This window comes from Sus scrofa, chromosome 1, assembly GCF_054392235.1.
Source record: "Sus scrofa isolate SSC_HxYL_T2T_F1_AM1 chromosome 1, Sscrofa_HxYL_maternal_Yorkshire_Landrace_v2.0, whole genome shotgun sequence".
NCBI lineage: Eukaryota > Metazoa > Chordata > Mammalia > Artiodactyla > Suidae > Sus > Sus scrofa.
The window spans coordinates 128,699,446-128,713,811 of NC_139383.1; the positions used below are offsets into that span (position 1 = coordinate 128,699,446).

The following is a 14,366-nucleotide window of genomic DNA, read 5'->3' on the forward strand; positions in this document are numbered from 1 at the left end:
GCTATTATTCACCCCGTAATTTTCCTCGTTATGTGAAATGCCTGGTTCCATTTGATAAGCAACACACAAATACTAATTAGAAAGCAAAGATTTGAAAAAGGCAGCAAAATTACATAATAGAACAGAAAGCCCTACATAACTCAGTAATCACTGAGTCACGCTGCATAATCATCCTCCTGACAATCTAGAAAAACAATGAACATTATTCTTAGTTTTAACCATTTTTCAGTGAGTAGTTCTGTGGCATTAAGTACATTCATATTGTTGTATAACCATCACCACCATTCATCTCCAGAACTTTTGCATCTTCCCCAGCTGAAACTCTCTACCATTAAACATACTCTCCACCAGCCCCTTGTCATAATTTTTAATGCTGGTTCCTAGTCCCTATTGCACAGATATGTTATGTGGTTACATTCTACTAAAGTGTGGAATTTCTGACATTCAAAAAATGACAAACGTCTTCTGAATGTAACTCATGTAATGGTTGACATATTGATGCTACATTACCTTTTTTTTTTCTCTCTTTAGGGCCACACTTGCAGCATATGGAAGTTCCCAGACTAAGGGTCAAATTAGAACTGCAGCTGCCAGCCTACCCCACAGCCTCAGCAGCATGGGATCTGAGCCATGTCTGTGACCTACACCACAGCAAACAGCAATGCCGGATCCCTGACCCACTGAGCAAGGCTAGGGATCGAACCTGCATCCTTGTGGATACTAGTCAGGCTCATTACTGCTGAGCCACTACAAGAACTCCCAATGTTTAGGCAGATGACAAGTTTTACTACTTCTTAAGTCAACTCCTACAAAGACAACAAAACCAAATCATAAAGTTTTATCCCTCTTATCTTAATTGCAAGAGACATAATCTAATTTGACTAATTATTGTACCAAATTGTTTAAAGATTAAAAAGGGTGAACATAACACCCTTTTGATGCCATGCCATTGTGGCTTAGCAGTAACATACCCATCTAGTATCCGTAAGGATGCAGGTTTGATCCCAATCCTTGCTCAGTGTGTTAAGGATCCGGCGTTGCCATGAGCTGTGGTATAGGTCACATTGCTGTGGCTGTGGCATAGGCTGGCAGCTGCAGCTCCAATTAGACCCCTAGCCTGGGAACTTCCATTTGCCGTTGGCCCTAAAAAGACTAAATACATACATACATACATACATACATAAAATGGATGTGCATTTGCTTCACTTCCCAGTTTTGAATTGAAACATGTTTGCCTTGCATGCCCATTTGGATGTGGCAGAGGTTCTCTGACAGGTGACCCAGTCCTGATGAAGAGCAAACTCTCTACTGCTCTGAACAGGACCGCCTCCACCGTTTCTGCTTTGCTCCTCAGAAATTGTATCTTATCATTGAAAAGATTTTTAACCTAATCTGGGTTTTGGTGCACAAATTTTATGATTCCCTTTTGTGCCTTTAGTCCTTTCTGATCCCCTCTAATAAACCCCAGAAAAGTGATTTTGGGTAAGCTGTGGCTTAGTGAATTGTTTTCTTTCTTTCTTTTTTTTGGCCTTTCTCTAAGGCCGCACCCACAGCATATGGAGGTTCCCAGGCTCGGGCTCTAATGGGAGTTGTAGCCACTGGCCTACGCCAGAGCCCCAACAGTGCCAGATCTGAGCCAGGTCTGCGACCTACACACAGCTCACGGCAATGCTGGGTCCTTAACCCACTGAGCGAGGCAAGGGATCAAACCCGCAACCTCATGCTTCCTAGGCGGAGTCCTTAACCACTGAGCCATGACGGGAACTCCCTGAATTGTTTTCTTCTTAAAGATACTGTTAAGCTAATATGAACTGATGGCAAGAAAACAGATGCCACACAAACACACAACCAGTGAACCCAGTGGTTGAAATTCTCTAGCAGAGATATGAGGATTTACAATTACAGTGTAATTTATTTTTATAATTGTTGTTAATTATAGATGAAGGGAGTGGGGCTTCTGGTAACTGTTTTGTTTTTTTTTTTGTTGTTGTTGTTTTTCAGGCTGTTATTTCTTTAAGGAAAAAGCTAATTTAGGCTTATTCTTTCTTTCAGAAAAGAGGTGATGATTTTGAAACTGTCTCCTTCTGGCTCTCCAACACATGCCGATTTTTGCACTGTCTGAAGCAGTACAGTGGAGAAGAGGTGAGAAAACTTTGATTATGAAACCAGAATGCTATACTTTCACTGACTTTTTTAAGGAAAAAAAATTTAAAGCACAAAATGTTTAAGCATTTGTTAATTTAGAAACCAGAATTCAGAGCTGGCTTGGAGGATCATAGCTTTGATGTTCATTATTTATGACAAGTGACATCTTTCTTCCCTCTGAGAGTTTTATTATGAGAAAGCACAGCAGAAATAAAATAAACATTGGTCATTGAATAATTTTCAGCACTGAAATTTTTTTTAAGATGCGAAAGTGGGCATTTCAAGGGCTGATACAAGAATATTGAGCTATTAAAAAAATCAATCAATTCTGGCTTGCCATAATATATTAGAGATGATGAATTTAAGCCATGTATCTTTAGATTGTCCAAAAATCTGTTATGCTTTTGCTTATAGTAATATGTTCATTAGTTGGTTGATAGACTTCATATTTGAAAACCATGTATTATTTATTAAGAGCTGCTTAGTATGTATCAGACAGCACTTACTATACATTGTCATTTAAATCTTACAACACCTCAGTGAGGTAGGAATTATGTATAACTCAGTTTTATAGATGAGGAAACTGAAGCTCAGTGAAGTTGATCACTTTGCCCAAGACCTCTTAGCCATAAGTTCTGCCCATCTCTGCAAACCTGTGCCCATAGCCACTGCCCTCCATGGCTCCCCATCCTTTGCTGGGAGGGCAGGCAGAGAAGCTGAGCAACAGCACTTCCTGAGCACGCAGAGGTTAAGGGCAGAGAACTTTTCTGGGAGACAGTGGCAAATAGAAATATGAGTAAGATGTGGTCCCTGAGCAGGTGAGACTGGCTGGCCAGAATCCCCCAGGAGGTATATTAACCGTTCTGTCAGTCCCCACTTCTAGACCATGTTGTTAAGTAGGTTGTAAGGAAGCAATGGGCAGAATCTATTAAGTAGGTAATTGTCTTTGTCAGTCAATGCCTGACAGAAGTACCTGCCTATACAGATGGCTGCGCATTTTAACAGATACCGCCAAAAGATTCTGTTCTTAGCTCAGACTAAGAATCGTGTCTGGATACCATGAAATATAGTAAAAGGAAATTTTTTATTTATTCACCACTCTATAGAAATTTTAAGATTATGTATATCCTTAGGTACATTTGTAAGTATTTATAAATAGGACCATATTTAATGAACTGAAGTTAAGAGTTTAGTGCTTCAGATAATTATAGTGTTTGGCAGTAAACCAGCTGTTTCGTAAGTGAAAACGTTCATTAGTTTATTTTTTTATTTTTTGTCTTTTTAGGGCCACACCCACGGCCTATGGAGGTTCCCAGGCTAGGGGTGCAATCAGAGCTACATCTGCTAGACTATGCCATAGCCACAGCAATGCCAGATCTGAGCCGTGTCTGTAACCTACATCACAGCTCATAACAATGCCGATCCTTAACCCACTGAGCGAGGCCAGGGATCGAACCCGCAACCCCATGGTTCCTAGTTGGATTCGTTTCTGCTGCTCCACAACAGAAACTCCTGGGTTTTTTTTTTCAAATTAAGTCCCCCATCTTGTTTCATTGACCTTGCTAGTAAAAAGGCTTAAATGCTAAGTTGCCAAGTTTATATATTACTCAAATGCTAGTAAGAAGTTGAAGGGGGGGAAATATGATAAAAACAAACACAGCATTTGAGGATTGTCCTGGCATTTATGTGTAGGATGGGTGAAAATTCTTTGAAGAAAGGGAAAAAGACATGAGGATGCTAATCAAATGAGAGAGCTGAACAGACTGGAGACATTTTATTTCATGTGTATTGTTAACTCTGCATTATGGCTCTAGGGCTTTATGAAACACAACACGTCTCGCCAGAATGAACACTGCCTCACCAATTTTGACCTGGCTGAGTACCGGCAGGTGCTAAGTGACTTGGCCATTCAGATCTACCAGCAGCTTGTGCGGGTATTAGAGAACATCCTTCAGCCAATGATTGGTAAGGCCAGGACACTGCTGATGTTGAAGTCTGTCTGTCTCAGGTGCCACCAGTAGCTGACCACCAGGAACAAATGTTTAAGAGCCTGTATTCATGTGGTGAACAGAAAGTAGTAAGATTCAGTCTCAAAATTAGCTGAGTAATCTCAGAACCCCAGCCATGACTGACTGAGGTACGTCAAAAACAATGCTTCTACATGATGAAAATACCATACTAGTGTCTAGTTTTCCTCCCTAATGTGCACTGCCTCTCTCTCTTAAGATTGGGTTATGCTTTATACACAGCAGTAGATCTCATACCTTGTCCAGTTTTCTAAAACACTTTTAACTTTAGTGCACTACTATACAGAGCTTCCTAGGGACCCATCTAAAACTAAAGAGGCTGGGGAGGGTTTGATTTCTTCCTATTAGGGTAAAGTAAGAGGGCTGGCAAGGTCACAGTAACCAGCAAGAAAAGGTCTAAGACACTGCATGCTAAGTTGTACATAATATGGCCAGTATGGAATTGTTAAAGGCAATTTGGTTTAAAGTAGCAGTTTCTTATTGGGTGAACAACTGGTGTGTGTATGTGTGTGTTTCTACATATATATGATTTCATGTACCTCTTTCTCTATGTGTGCACTCACTCTGAGTATGTATTTACATATCATGCAACCAGTGTTCCTTTGGAATGTGTATCAAGTATGAAATAGGAATTAGAAGGCATGTATAGATTGCAAGTTACTAATTTTAAATGCATTGAATTAAAAAAATTATTTTTAAGTTACCAAACTATGTTATCTTCAGGTAAATTATCAGCAGCCTCTTAAGGCTACTCCCAGCCACCTTTTCTTTCCCCATCTATGTGTTTTCCACATTTCTATAACTTCATTTTACCTAGTATTCCATTTTCTATCATAAGGCCACAGTTAACCAACTAGAAACATAGAAGGCTGAGGAAACCATGGGAGATGGCAGTGATTTCATTTGTCTCTAAAAGATGGTGAAATTAAAGCATCCTCTGATAGCTAAAACGCAGCACAGATGCAGAGAAGGTCAGCTTCAGCCAGTTCTCTTCCACTTTTTGTCTGATTTTATTGGCTGTATGAGAGATTTAGCTTTAGGTGTGCCACTTTAAACAACTCCGCCCATATCCCAATGATTTTATAACACATGTTTTGAGTCAATATGAGGTTCTATGGAAGCTGCATTTAGCTCTAGGACATGTAACAGTGAATCAGTCAGCTCCCAGTCCAGGGAGTGGGCACCCAAAACTATCTTAGAGGGGGCATAAACCAAATGCTATGAGGGGTGACAGAGGGAGCAGCAGTCCTGGGGGGCTGGGGCCAGCCTAAAGTCTCCCTGCTTTTGTGGTAAGGAAGGGCAAGGAAGGGCCCAGCTCTCTAGCCCCAGACAACTGCCTTCTCTCAAGTCTTCTCCAAGACTACTGCCTGGTCTCCTGCCTTTCTTGCTACTTGATTTGTTTGCCTTTGGTGCTTGGGTATTACTGGAGAATTCTTATCTTCTCCCTACCTTTTCCTCTCTCTCTTTTCAAAAACCCTCCGAAGATACCACATATATGCTATCACAAGGCTACTGCCTCATATTTTAGAAAATAGGCCATTAAGAGTTCTTTTTTTTTTTTTTTTTTGGTCTTTTTTGTTGTTGTTGCTATTTCTTGGGCCGCTCCCGCGGCATATGGAGGTTCCCAGGCTAGGGGTTGAATTGGAGCTGTAGCCACAGGCCTACGCCAGAGCCACAGCAATGCGGGATCCGAGCCGCGTCTGCAACCTACACCACAGCTCACGGCAACGCCGGATCGTTAGCCCACTGAGCAAGGGCAGGGACCGAACCCGCAACCTCATGGTTCCTAGTCGGATTCGTTAACCACTGCGCCACGACGGGAACTCCCATTAAGAGTTCTTAATTTCATGGTAAATTCTTGCATTTAAGAATTACTCATTTCTCTCTTTTTTTTTTTTTTTTGTGTCTTTTTACCTTTTCTAGGGCCGCTTCCCGTGGCATATGGAAATTCCCAGGCTAGGGGTCTAGTTGGAGCTGTAGCTGCCAGCTGACGCCACAGCCACAGCAACGCAGGATCCGAGCCGTGTCTGCGACCTACACCACAGCTCATGGCAACACCGGATCCTTAATCCACTGAGCAAGGGCAGGGATCGAACCCGCAACCTCATCGTTCCTAGTCAGATTTGTTAACCACTGAGCCATGACAGGAACGCCAAGAATCACTCATTTCTTTATTAAAGTTTAAAATCCAGAAGCCCTTTTATTTGAAGTTCCTTTTCTCTCTATTTTGGTGCACGCATTCCCTTCCGAATCTTCTTTTCTGACAATTGAACTTCTCCTGCAGTCTCCGGAATGCTGGAGCATGAAACCATTCAGGGTGTGTCCGGGGTGAAGCCCACAGGGCTAAGAAAGCGAACCTCCAGCATCGCCGATGAGGGCACCTACACACTGGACTCCATCCTGCGGCAGCTCAACTCCTTCCACTCGGTCATGTGTCAGCATGGCATGGACCCCGAACTCATCAAGCAGGTAGTCAAGCAGATGTTCTACATCGTGGGGGCTGTCACACTGAACAACCTGCTCCTGCGGAAGGACATGTGCTCCTGGAGTAAAGGCATGCAGATCAGGTGAGTGGATGCCAACCCTGCCTTGGCCTTCTTATGCTACTCAACTGCCTGCCAGGGCTTGTGTGTGGTCAGTGCTCATGAAGTCTGCCACCCCAGCTGGTCAGCAAGGGAAGACCAGGCACAGAGCCGCTGCCTCTTGCCTGGTTGGATTCCTCCACCCTCACTCATGCTGGCTCCTGGCTATGCATTTCAACCCACTGCTTGTTAGGAACCCAGCTCCACGTAAAGCTCACTTGTTTCAGGTAGCAGAGAGTGGTGAAAACTGCATAAAGATGAGAGGGCTGCTTCTTCTCCTTCTATGACTCTTAATTGTACAACAACAAATATCAAACTATAGTGAAATTTCTAATGTTAGATTGCTTTTAGAAATTTATTTTGAGGAAATACCTTTTTGTACCTATGGCAACAGGACATGTCTAATAGATCTTTTACTCATGCTTGAAATATGCCTGTCTCTATTTTAAGAAAAGCTGCCCTCAATTAATTATATATCCAACTGTTCCTCAGCATAACTTTATGAGCATAATCAAATTCTTTGTTTTTGCAAATAATTAATTTTAAAACAGGTAGAAAATTCACCAAGAGGACAACAAAGGATTTCTCCTACAAAAACCTGTAGTTACTCAATTTAAGGAAATGGCTTTTTTTTTTTTTCAAATTTTCCATTCTGACCCACATCCATTGCAGACAGCAGTAAGAAGATAATGCCTTGCACTCAGATCATAGAATTTAATTCTCTACAAGCTCTGTTTATACCTATGAAGCCCCTGTAGAGGCTGGAGCACAGGGTCTGTGTAGGGATCATGTTATTTCAGTCTACTAGCTTGGAGTTGGACATAAAGAAAATACTTAAAGGATCATCAATCTGCACCTCGCAAGTTGTAAGACAGGCTAGAAGGTGTTTTCTGCTTGGCTATTTAATAAGGACACAGCCCTATTATACGTTCTATTTTATCTTTCAGCACATCTTACTTTGTAACTTGCTATAATGGCTAGATAGTCTCTAGAATTATGCTTACTCTTATGTATTTATGATTATAAACCTCATGATTGGGGTTCCCATTGTGACTCAGCAGTTAACAAACCCGACTAAGATCCATGAGGATGCGGGTTTGATCCCTGGCCTCACTCAGTGGGTTAAGGATCCAGTGTTGCCATGAGCTGTGGTGTAGGTTGCAGACGCAGCTCAGATCCCGCTTTGCTGTGGCTGTGGCTGGCAGCTGTAGCTCCCATTGGACCCCTAGCCTGGGAACTTCCATATGCCACAAGTGCAGCCCTAAAAAGCAAAAAAAGAAAAACAAAAACAGAACAACAATAAAAACACCTCATGATTGTTTATAATGGTAAATAAACATTTCAGCAAGCTTATGATTTAAGAAAACTGAGCAAAAATACTACCGGTCATTTTAATTGAAATTCCTGACAAGCAACACACAGAAAAATGAAGACATTTATGATAACATTCAGTAAATTTGTATCTCCCCCCACCCCTGGCTTTTTTGGCATAGGTACAATGTCAGTCAACTAGAAGAATGGCTGCGTGACAAGAATCTAATGAACAGTGGGGCAAAGGAAACTCTGGAACCTCTCATTCAGGCTGCTCAGCTTTTGCAAGTGAAAAAGAAAACAGACGATGATGCAGAAGCCATTTGTTCCATGTGCAATGCTTTAACTACTGCCCAGGTAAAGCAACCTTCCTGATTTTAGAATAATTTAATATTTATCAAGGGTGATATTTAGGGACGTAAAGAAGGCCTCTAGCTATTGCTTTTATCTCTGAGCTGATTTCATCTGTGTCAGAGAGGGTATATATCTCTATACTGTATATAGATAGATAGATAGATAGATAGATAGATAGATAGATAGATATACTTTTTTTAGGTTTTTTTTCCTGTTATAGTTGATTCACCTTGTTCTGTCGATTTCTGCTCTATAGCAAAGTGACCCAGTCATACATATATATGTGTGTGTATATACACAAACACACACATTCTTTTTCTCACATTATCCTCCATCATGTTACATCACAAGTGACTACATATAGTTCCCTGTGCTATGCAGCAGGATCTCATTGCTTATCCACTCCAAATGCAATAGTTTGTATCTACTAACCCCAAACTCCCAGTCCCTCCTACTCCCTTCTCCTCCCTCTTGGCAACCATAATTCTGTTCTCCAAGTCCATGAGTTTGTTTCTTTTGTGTAGAAAGGTTCATTTGTTCAGATGTTGTAGATTAGATTCCAGATATAAGTGATATTATATGCTATTTATCTTTCTCTTTCTGACTTACTTCACTTAGTATGAGAGTCTCTAGTTGCTACAAATGGCATTATTTTGTTCTTTTTATGGGTAATATTCCATTGTGTATATGTACCCTATCTTCTTAATTCATTCATCTGTCGATTTATGTTTCCATGTCTTGGCTATTGTGAATAGTGCTGCAGTGACCATAGGGGTACGTGTATCTTTTTCAATGAAAGTTTTGTCTGGATGGATGCCTATGAGTGGGATTGCTGGATCATATGGTAGTTCTAATTTAGTCTTCTGAGGTACCTCCATACTGTTTTCCATAGTATTTGTACCAATATACATTCCCACTAATAGCGTAGGAGGGTTCTATTTTCTCCACACCCTCTCCAGCATTTGTTATTTGTTGACTTATTAATGATGGCTGTTCTGACCGGTGTGAGGTGGTACTTCATTGGAGTTTTGATATGCATTTCTCTAATAATTAGTGATGTTGAGCATTTTCTTCATGGGCTTGTGGGCCATCTGTATATCTTCTTTGGAGAAATGTCTATTCAGGTCTTCTGCCCATTTTTTAATTCTCTGATAGTTTATTATTAATGTGTAGAAATGCAGTATTTGTCTGTATATTTTGTATCCTGCAGTTTTACTGAATTTATTTATAAAAGTGTTTTGGTGGCATCTTTAGAATTTTCTCTGTATAATACATCATCTGGAAACAGTGACAGTTTTACTTCTTTCCCTTTCAATTTGGATTCCTTTTACTTTTTTTCTTGTATGGTTACCATGACTAAGACTTTCAAAACCATGTTGAATAAAAATGGTGAGAGTGGGCATTCTTGTCTTGTTCCTGATCTAGAGGAAATGTTCTTACCTTTTATCGTTGAGTACAATGTTGGCTGTGGGTTTGTCATATATGATCTTTTTTATGTTATGTTCCCTCTGTGTCCACTTTGTTGAGAATTTTTTTATCATAAATGTTGAATTCTGTCAAAAGCTTTTTCTCTATCTACTGAGATTATATGATTTTTATTTTTGTTAATATAGTATCAAATTGATTAATTTATGGATATTGGACAATATTTTGCACCTCTGAGATAAATCCCAATTGATCGTGGTATATGGTTCTTTTAATGTACTATTGAATTCAATTTGTAGATATTTTGTTGAGGATTTCTGCAACAGTGTTCATCAGTGATATTGGCCTGTAATTTTCTTTCTTTTATTTTTTGCTGTACTCATAGAAGGAGTTCAGAAGTGTTCCTCTTTAATTCTTTTGGAATAGCTTGAAGAGGGTAGATTTAGGTATTACTGCTTATGTTTGATAGAATTAACCTGTGAAGCCATCCCCTAGACTATTGTTTGTTGGGAGTTTTTTGATTACTAATTCAATTTAATTGCTAGTAATTGGTCTGTTCATATTTGCCATTTCTTCTTGTTTCATTCTTGGGAGATTGTACTTTTTTAGGAAAATATTCATTTCATCTAGGTTGTCTATTTTATTCACATATAATTATTCATAGTAGTTGCTTAAGATCCTTTGTATTTCTGTGGTGTAAGTTATGAGTTCTCTCCTTCATTTCTGATTTTATTTCTTTGGGCCCTTTCTCTTTTTGTCTGGATGAGTCTGGCTAATAGTTTATCAATTTTGTTTACTTTGTCAAGGGACCAGCTCTTAGTTTCATGGATTTTTTTTTTTTTTTGTAGTCCCTATTTTATTTATTCTCACTCTGATCTTTATTTTCTTTTCCATCTAGTAACAGTGGGTTTTGTTTGGTCTTCTTTTCTGGTTCCTTTAGATAGAAGGTTAAATTGTTTATTGAGACTTGTTTTGTGCCTTACCATGTGATCTCTTCTGAAGAATGTTCCATGTGCACCTGAGAACAACATTTATTCTGCTGCTTTTTAATGGAAGGTTCTATATGTATCTATTAAGTATACCTGGTTTGAGGTGTCACTTAAGTCCAGTGTTTCCTTATTGATTTTTATCTGGATGGTCCATTTATTTATTTATTTATTTTTTTGTCTTTTGTCTTTTGTTGTTGTTGTTGTTGTTGCTATTTCTTGGGCCGCTCCCGCGGAATATGGAGGTTCCCAGGCTAGGGGTTAAATCGGAGCTGTAGCCACCGGCCTACTCCAGAGCCACAGCAACGCTGGATCCAAGCCGCGTCTGCAACCTACACCACAGCTCATGGCAACGCCGGATCGTTAACCCACTGAGCAAGGGCAGGGACCGAACCCGCAACCTCATGGTTCCTAGTCGGATTCGTTAACCACTGCGCCACAACGGGAACTCCTTAATTATTTATTTATTTATTTATTTTTTTTGTCTTTTGTCTTTTGTTGTTGTTGTTGTTGTTGCTATTTCTTGGGTTATTTATTTATTTTTTTGTCTTTTGTCTTTTGTTTGGATGGTCCATTAATTTAAATGAGATGTTAAAATCTCCCATTATTATTGTAACTCTCAATTGCTCAGTTTCTCCCTTTATGTCTTTTAGTATCTGCTTTATGGATTTAGGTAGTCCTGTGTTGGGTGCATATATATATATTAACAATTGTTATATCTTCTTGTTGAATTGATCCCTTTGTCATTACATAATGTCCTTCTTTATCTCTTGTTACAGTCTTTGTTTTAAAGTCTATTTTAATTAAGTTTTATTGATATAAATATTCTGTATCTTACTGATATAAATGTTACTGTCTCAGCTTTTTTTTCATTTGCATAGATACCTTTTTCCATCCCCTCACTTTCAATCTGTGTGCATCTTCAGATCTGAACTGAGTCTCTTGCCACCAACATATATATATCTTTTTTTTTTTTTTAATCCATTCAGCCACTCTGTGTGTTTTGACTGGAATACTTAGTCCACTTACATTTAAAGTAACACTTAGGGAGTCCCCATTGTGGCTCAGTGGAAACTAATCCTACTAGTAACCATGAGGTTGCAGGTTCGATCCTGCACCTCGCTTAGTGGGTTAAGGATCTGGTGTTGCTGTGGGCTGTGGTGTGGGTCACAGATGTGGCTTGGATCCTGTGTTGCTGTGGCTGTGGTATAGGTCAGCAGCTGTAGCTCTGATTGGACCCCTAGCCTGGGAACCTCCATGTGCTGTGGGTACAGCCCTAAAAAAAAATAAATTAAGTAACACTTAGTCCATTTACATTTAAAGTAATTATTTATAGGTATGTACTTATTGCTATTTCATTAGTTGTTTTCTGGTTATTGTAGTTCATTTTTGTGCCTTTCTTTTTTTGCTCTTTTCCCTTGTGATTTGATGACTTGTGTTTAGTGTTACGTTTGGATTCCTTTCTTTTTTGGTTGTATGTATCTACTAAAGGTTTTGACTTGTGGTTATAATGAGGTTCATATATAACAACATAAATATGATTATTTTAGGTTGATGATCTTTTGAGTTCCAGTACATTCTAACCACCCTGCATTTTTGCTCCTCCCTTTCCCATGTTTAATATTTCTGGCATCATATTTTACATTTTTTGTTTTTCATATCCCATAACTACTCATTGTTGATATAGATTATTTTATTGCTTTTATCTTTTAACCTTCCTACTAACTTTATAAGTAGTTGATCTACTACCTTTTCTTTATGTTTGCCTTTTCAGTTGAGTTTTTTCATTTCATAATTTTCATATTTTTAGTTGTGGCCTTTTTTTTTCCACTTAGAGAAGTCCCATTAGCATTTCTGTAAAGCTGGTTTGATGGTGAATTCTTTCAGCTTTTGCTTGTCTATAAAACCCTTTATCCTTGAAATATTAATGATAACCTTACTAGGTAGAGTATTCTTAGTTATAAATCACTTTGACTATATTACCTTACTCCCTTATGGCTTCTAAAGTTTCTGCTAAAATGTCTGCTGATGGTGCTATGGGAGTTCCCTTTTATATAACTAGTTGCTTTTCTCTTGCTGTTTTTAAGTTTCTCTCTTTATGTCTTTAATTTTTGCCATTTTAATTATAATCTGTCTTGGTGTGGATCTCATTGAATTGACATTACTTGAGACTCTTTGTGCTTCTGGGACCTGAATGTCTGTTTCCTTTCCCAAGTTAGAGAAGTTTTCAGGTATTATTTCAGTAAGTTCTTTGCTCCTTTATCTTTCTCTTCTCCTTCTGGGTCCTCTATAATATGAATGTTGTATGTTTGAAGTTGTCCCAGGGGTCTCTCTTAAACTATACTCATTTTTTTTAATTTTTCTTTTTTCTGTTCAGCTTGAATGATTCCCACTATTGTGTTTTCCAGTTCACTGATCTGTTCCTCTGTATCATCTAATCTACAGTTGATTCCTTCTAGTATATTTTTATCTTAGTTGTTGTATTCTTCAGCTCTGTTTGGTTCTTCTGTATAGTTTCTCTGTGTTGAGATGCTCACTGTGTTCATTCCGTCTTCTCAGTTCAGTGAGCATCTTTATGATCATTATCAGGTAGATTGCTCATCTCCACTTCATTTAGTACTTTTTCTAAGGTTATAGCTCATTCCTGTGTTTGAAACATTTTCCTCTGTCTTCTCATTTTGCCCAATTCACTATCTTTTTTTCTATGTATTAAGTAGTTCAGTTACATTTCCTGATCTTGAAGAAGTGGCCTTTTGTAGGAAATATGCCATGGGGCTGAGAAGCTTGTTCCTCTCTAGTCATCAGAGCTCTATGTCTAGGGATGCCCCCTATGTGAGCTGTGTAGGCTCTTCTGTTGTGGCAGGGCTGTGGGCTCACTGGCAGGCAGGGCTAACCACTGCCCTGGCTCAGTTAGCAGTCCTTCCCTGCTTCCTGTGGGTTTTGGTGCCCTGTTTTGGGGAGGAGCCAGGTCCTAGTGCAGGTAGCCATAGGGTTCAGGAGAGCCCAGGGCTAGTGCTGGCCATTGGTGGGAGGGTGATCCCACAGCACTGATAAGCTAGAGGGAGGGTTCCATAGTGGTACTTGCCAGCACTAGTGTCTTTATGGTAGAATGAGCTCGCATAAACAGGTGCCACCAGCATCTTTGTCCCCAGTGGGAGTCCTACTTGCCTCCTGTCTCTCCAGGAGGCTCTCCACAATCAGCAAGTAGGACTGACCCAGAACCCTTTCAAATTACAGCCTGTGTACTGGGTCTCAGAATATGCGAGATTTTGCACACAGCCTTTAAGAGCAGAGTCTGTTTCCTACAGCCCTTCAACTCTCTCAAACATAAATCCCACTATTTTTAAAACCAGACATTCAGTGGGGGTATTCTTATTACAGGATCCCCAGACTAGGGAGCCCAGTGTGGGACTCAGACCCTTACTCCATAGGGACAACCTCTATAATAGCACTACTCTTCCCATTTGTGGGTCACCTATCCTGGAGTGTGTGTCCTGAGTATACTGCATCCTAAAAATCCTACCCATTTTATTGTG

At 39.7% G+C, this 14,366-nt stretch overlaps 1 protein-coding gene across 5 annotated transcripts in view; it reads left to right on the forward strand.

The window, feature by feature from the left end:
• MYO5A (myosin VA) overlaps nt 1-14,366 on the forward strand; it is a 232,704-nt gene that overhangs the window by 210,415 nt on the left and 7,923 nt on the right. For all 5 annotated transcript variants that reach the window (XR_014811231.1, XM_013992979.3, XM_013992982.3 and 2 more), the window contains 4 exons: nt 2,053-2,142; nt 3,960-4,110; nt 6,457-6,739; nt 8,248-8,422. Coding sequence is in view for 4 of the 5 variants with exons in the window: in XM_013992979.3 (XP_013848433.1) it covers nt 2,053-2,142; nt 3,960-4,110; nt 6,457-6,739; nt 8,248-8,422 (699 nt within the window). In the remaining variant the exon portion in view is untranslated. The remainder of the gene's footprint in view (nt 1-2,052; nt 2,143-3,959; nt 4,111-6,456; nt 6,740-8,247; nt 8,423-14,366) is intronic.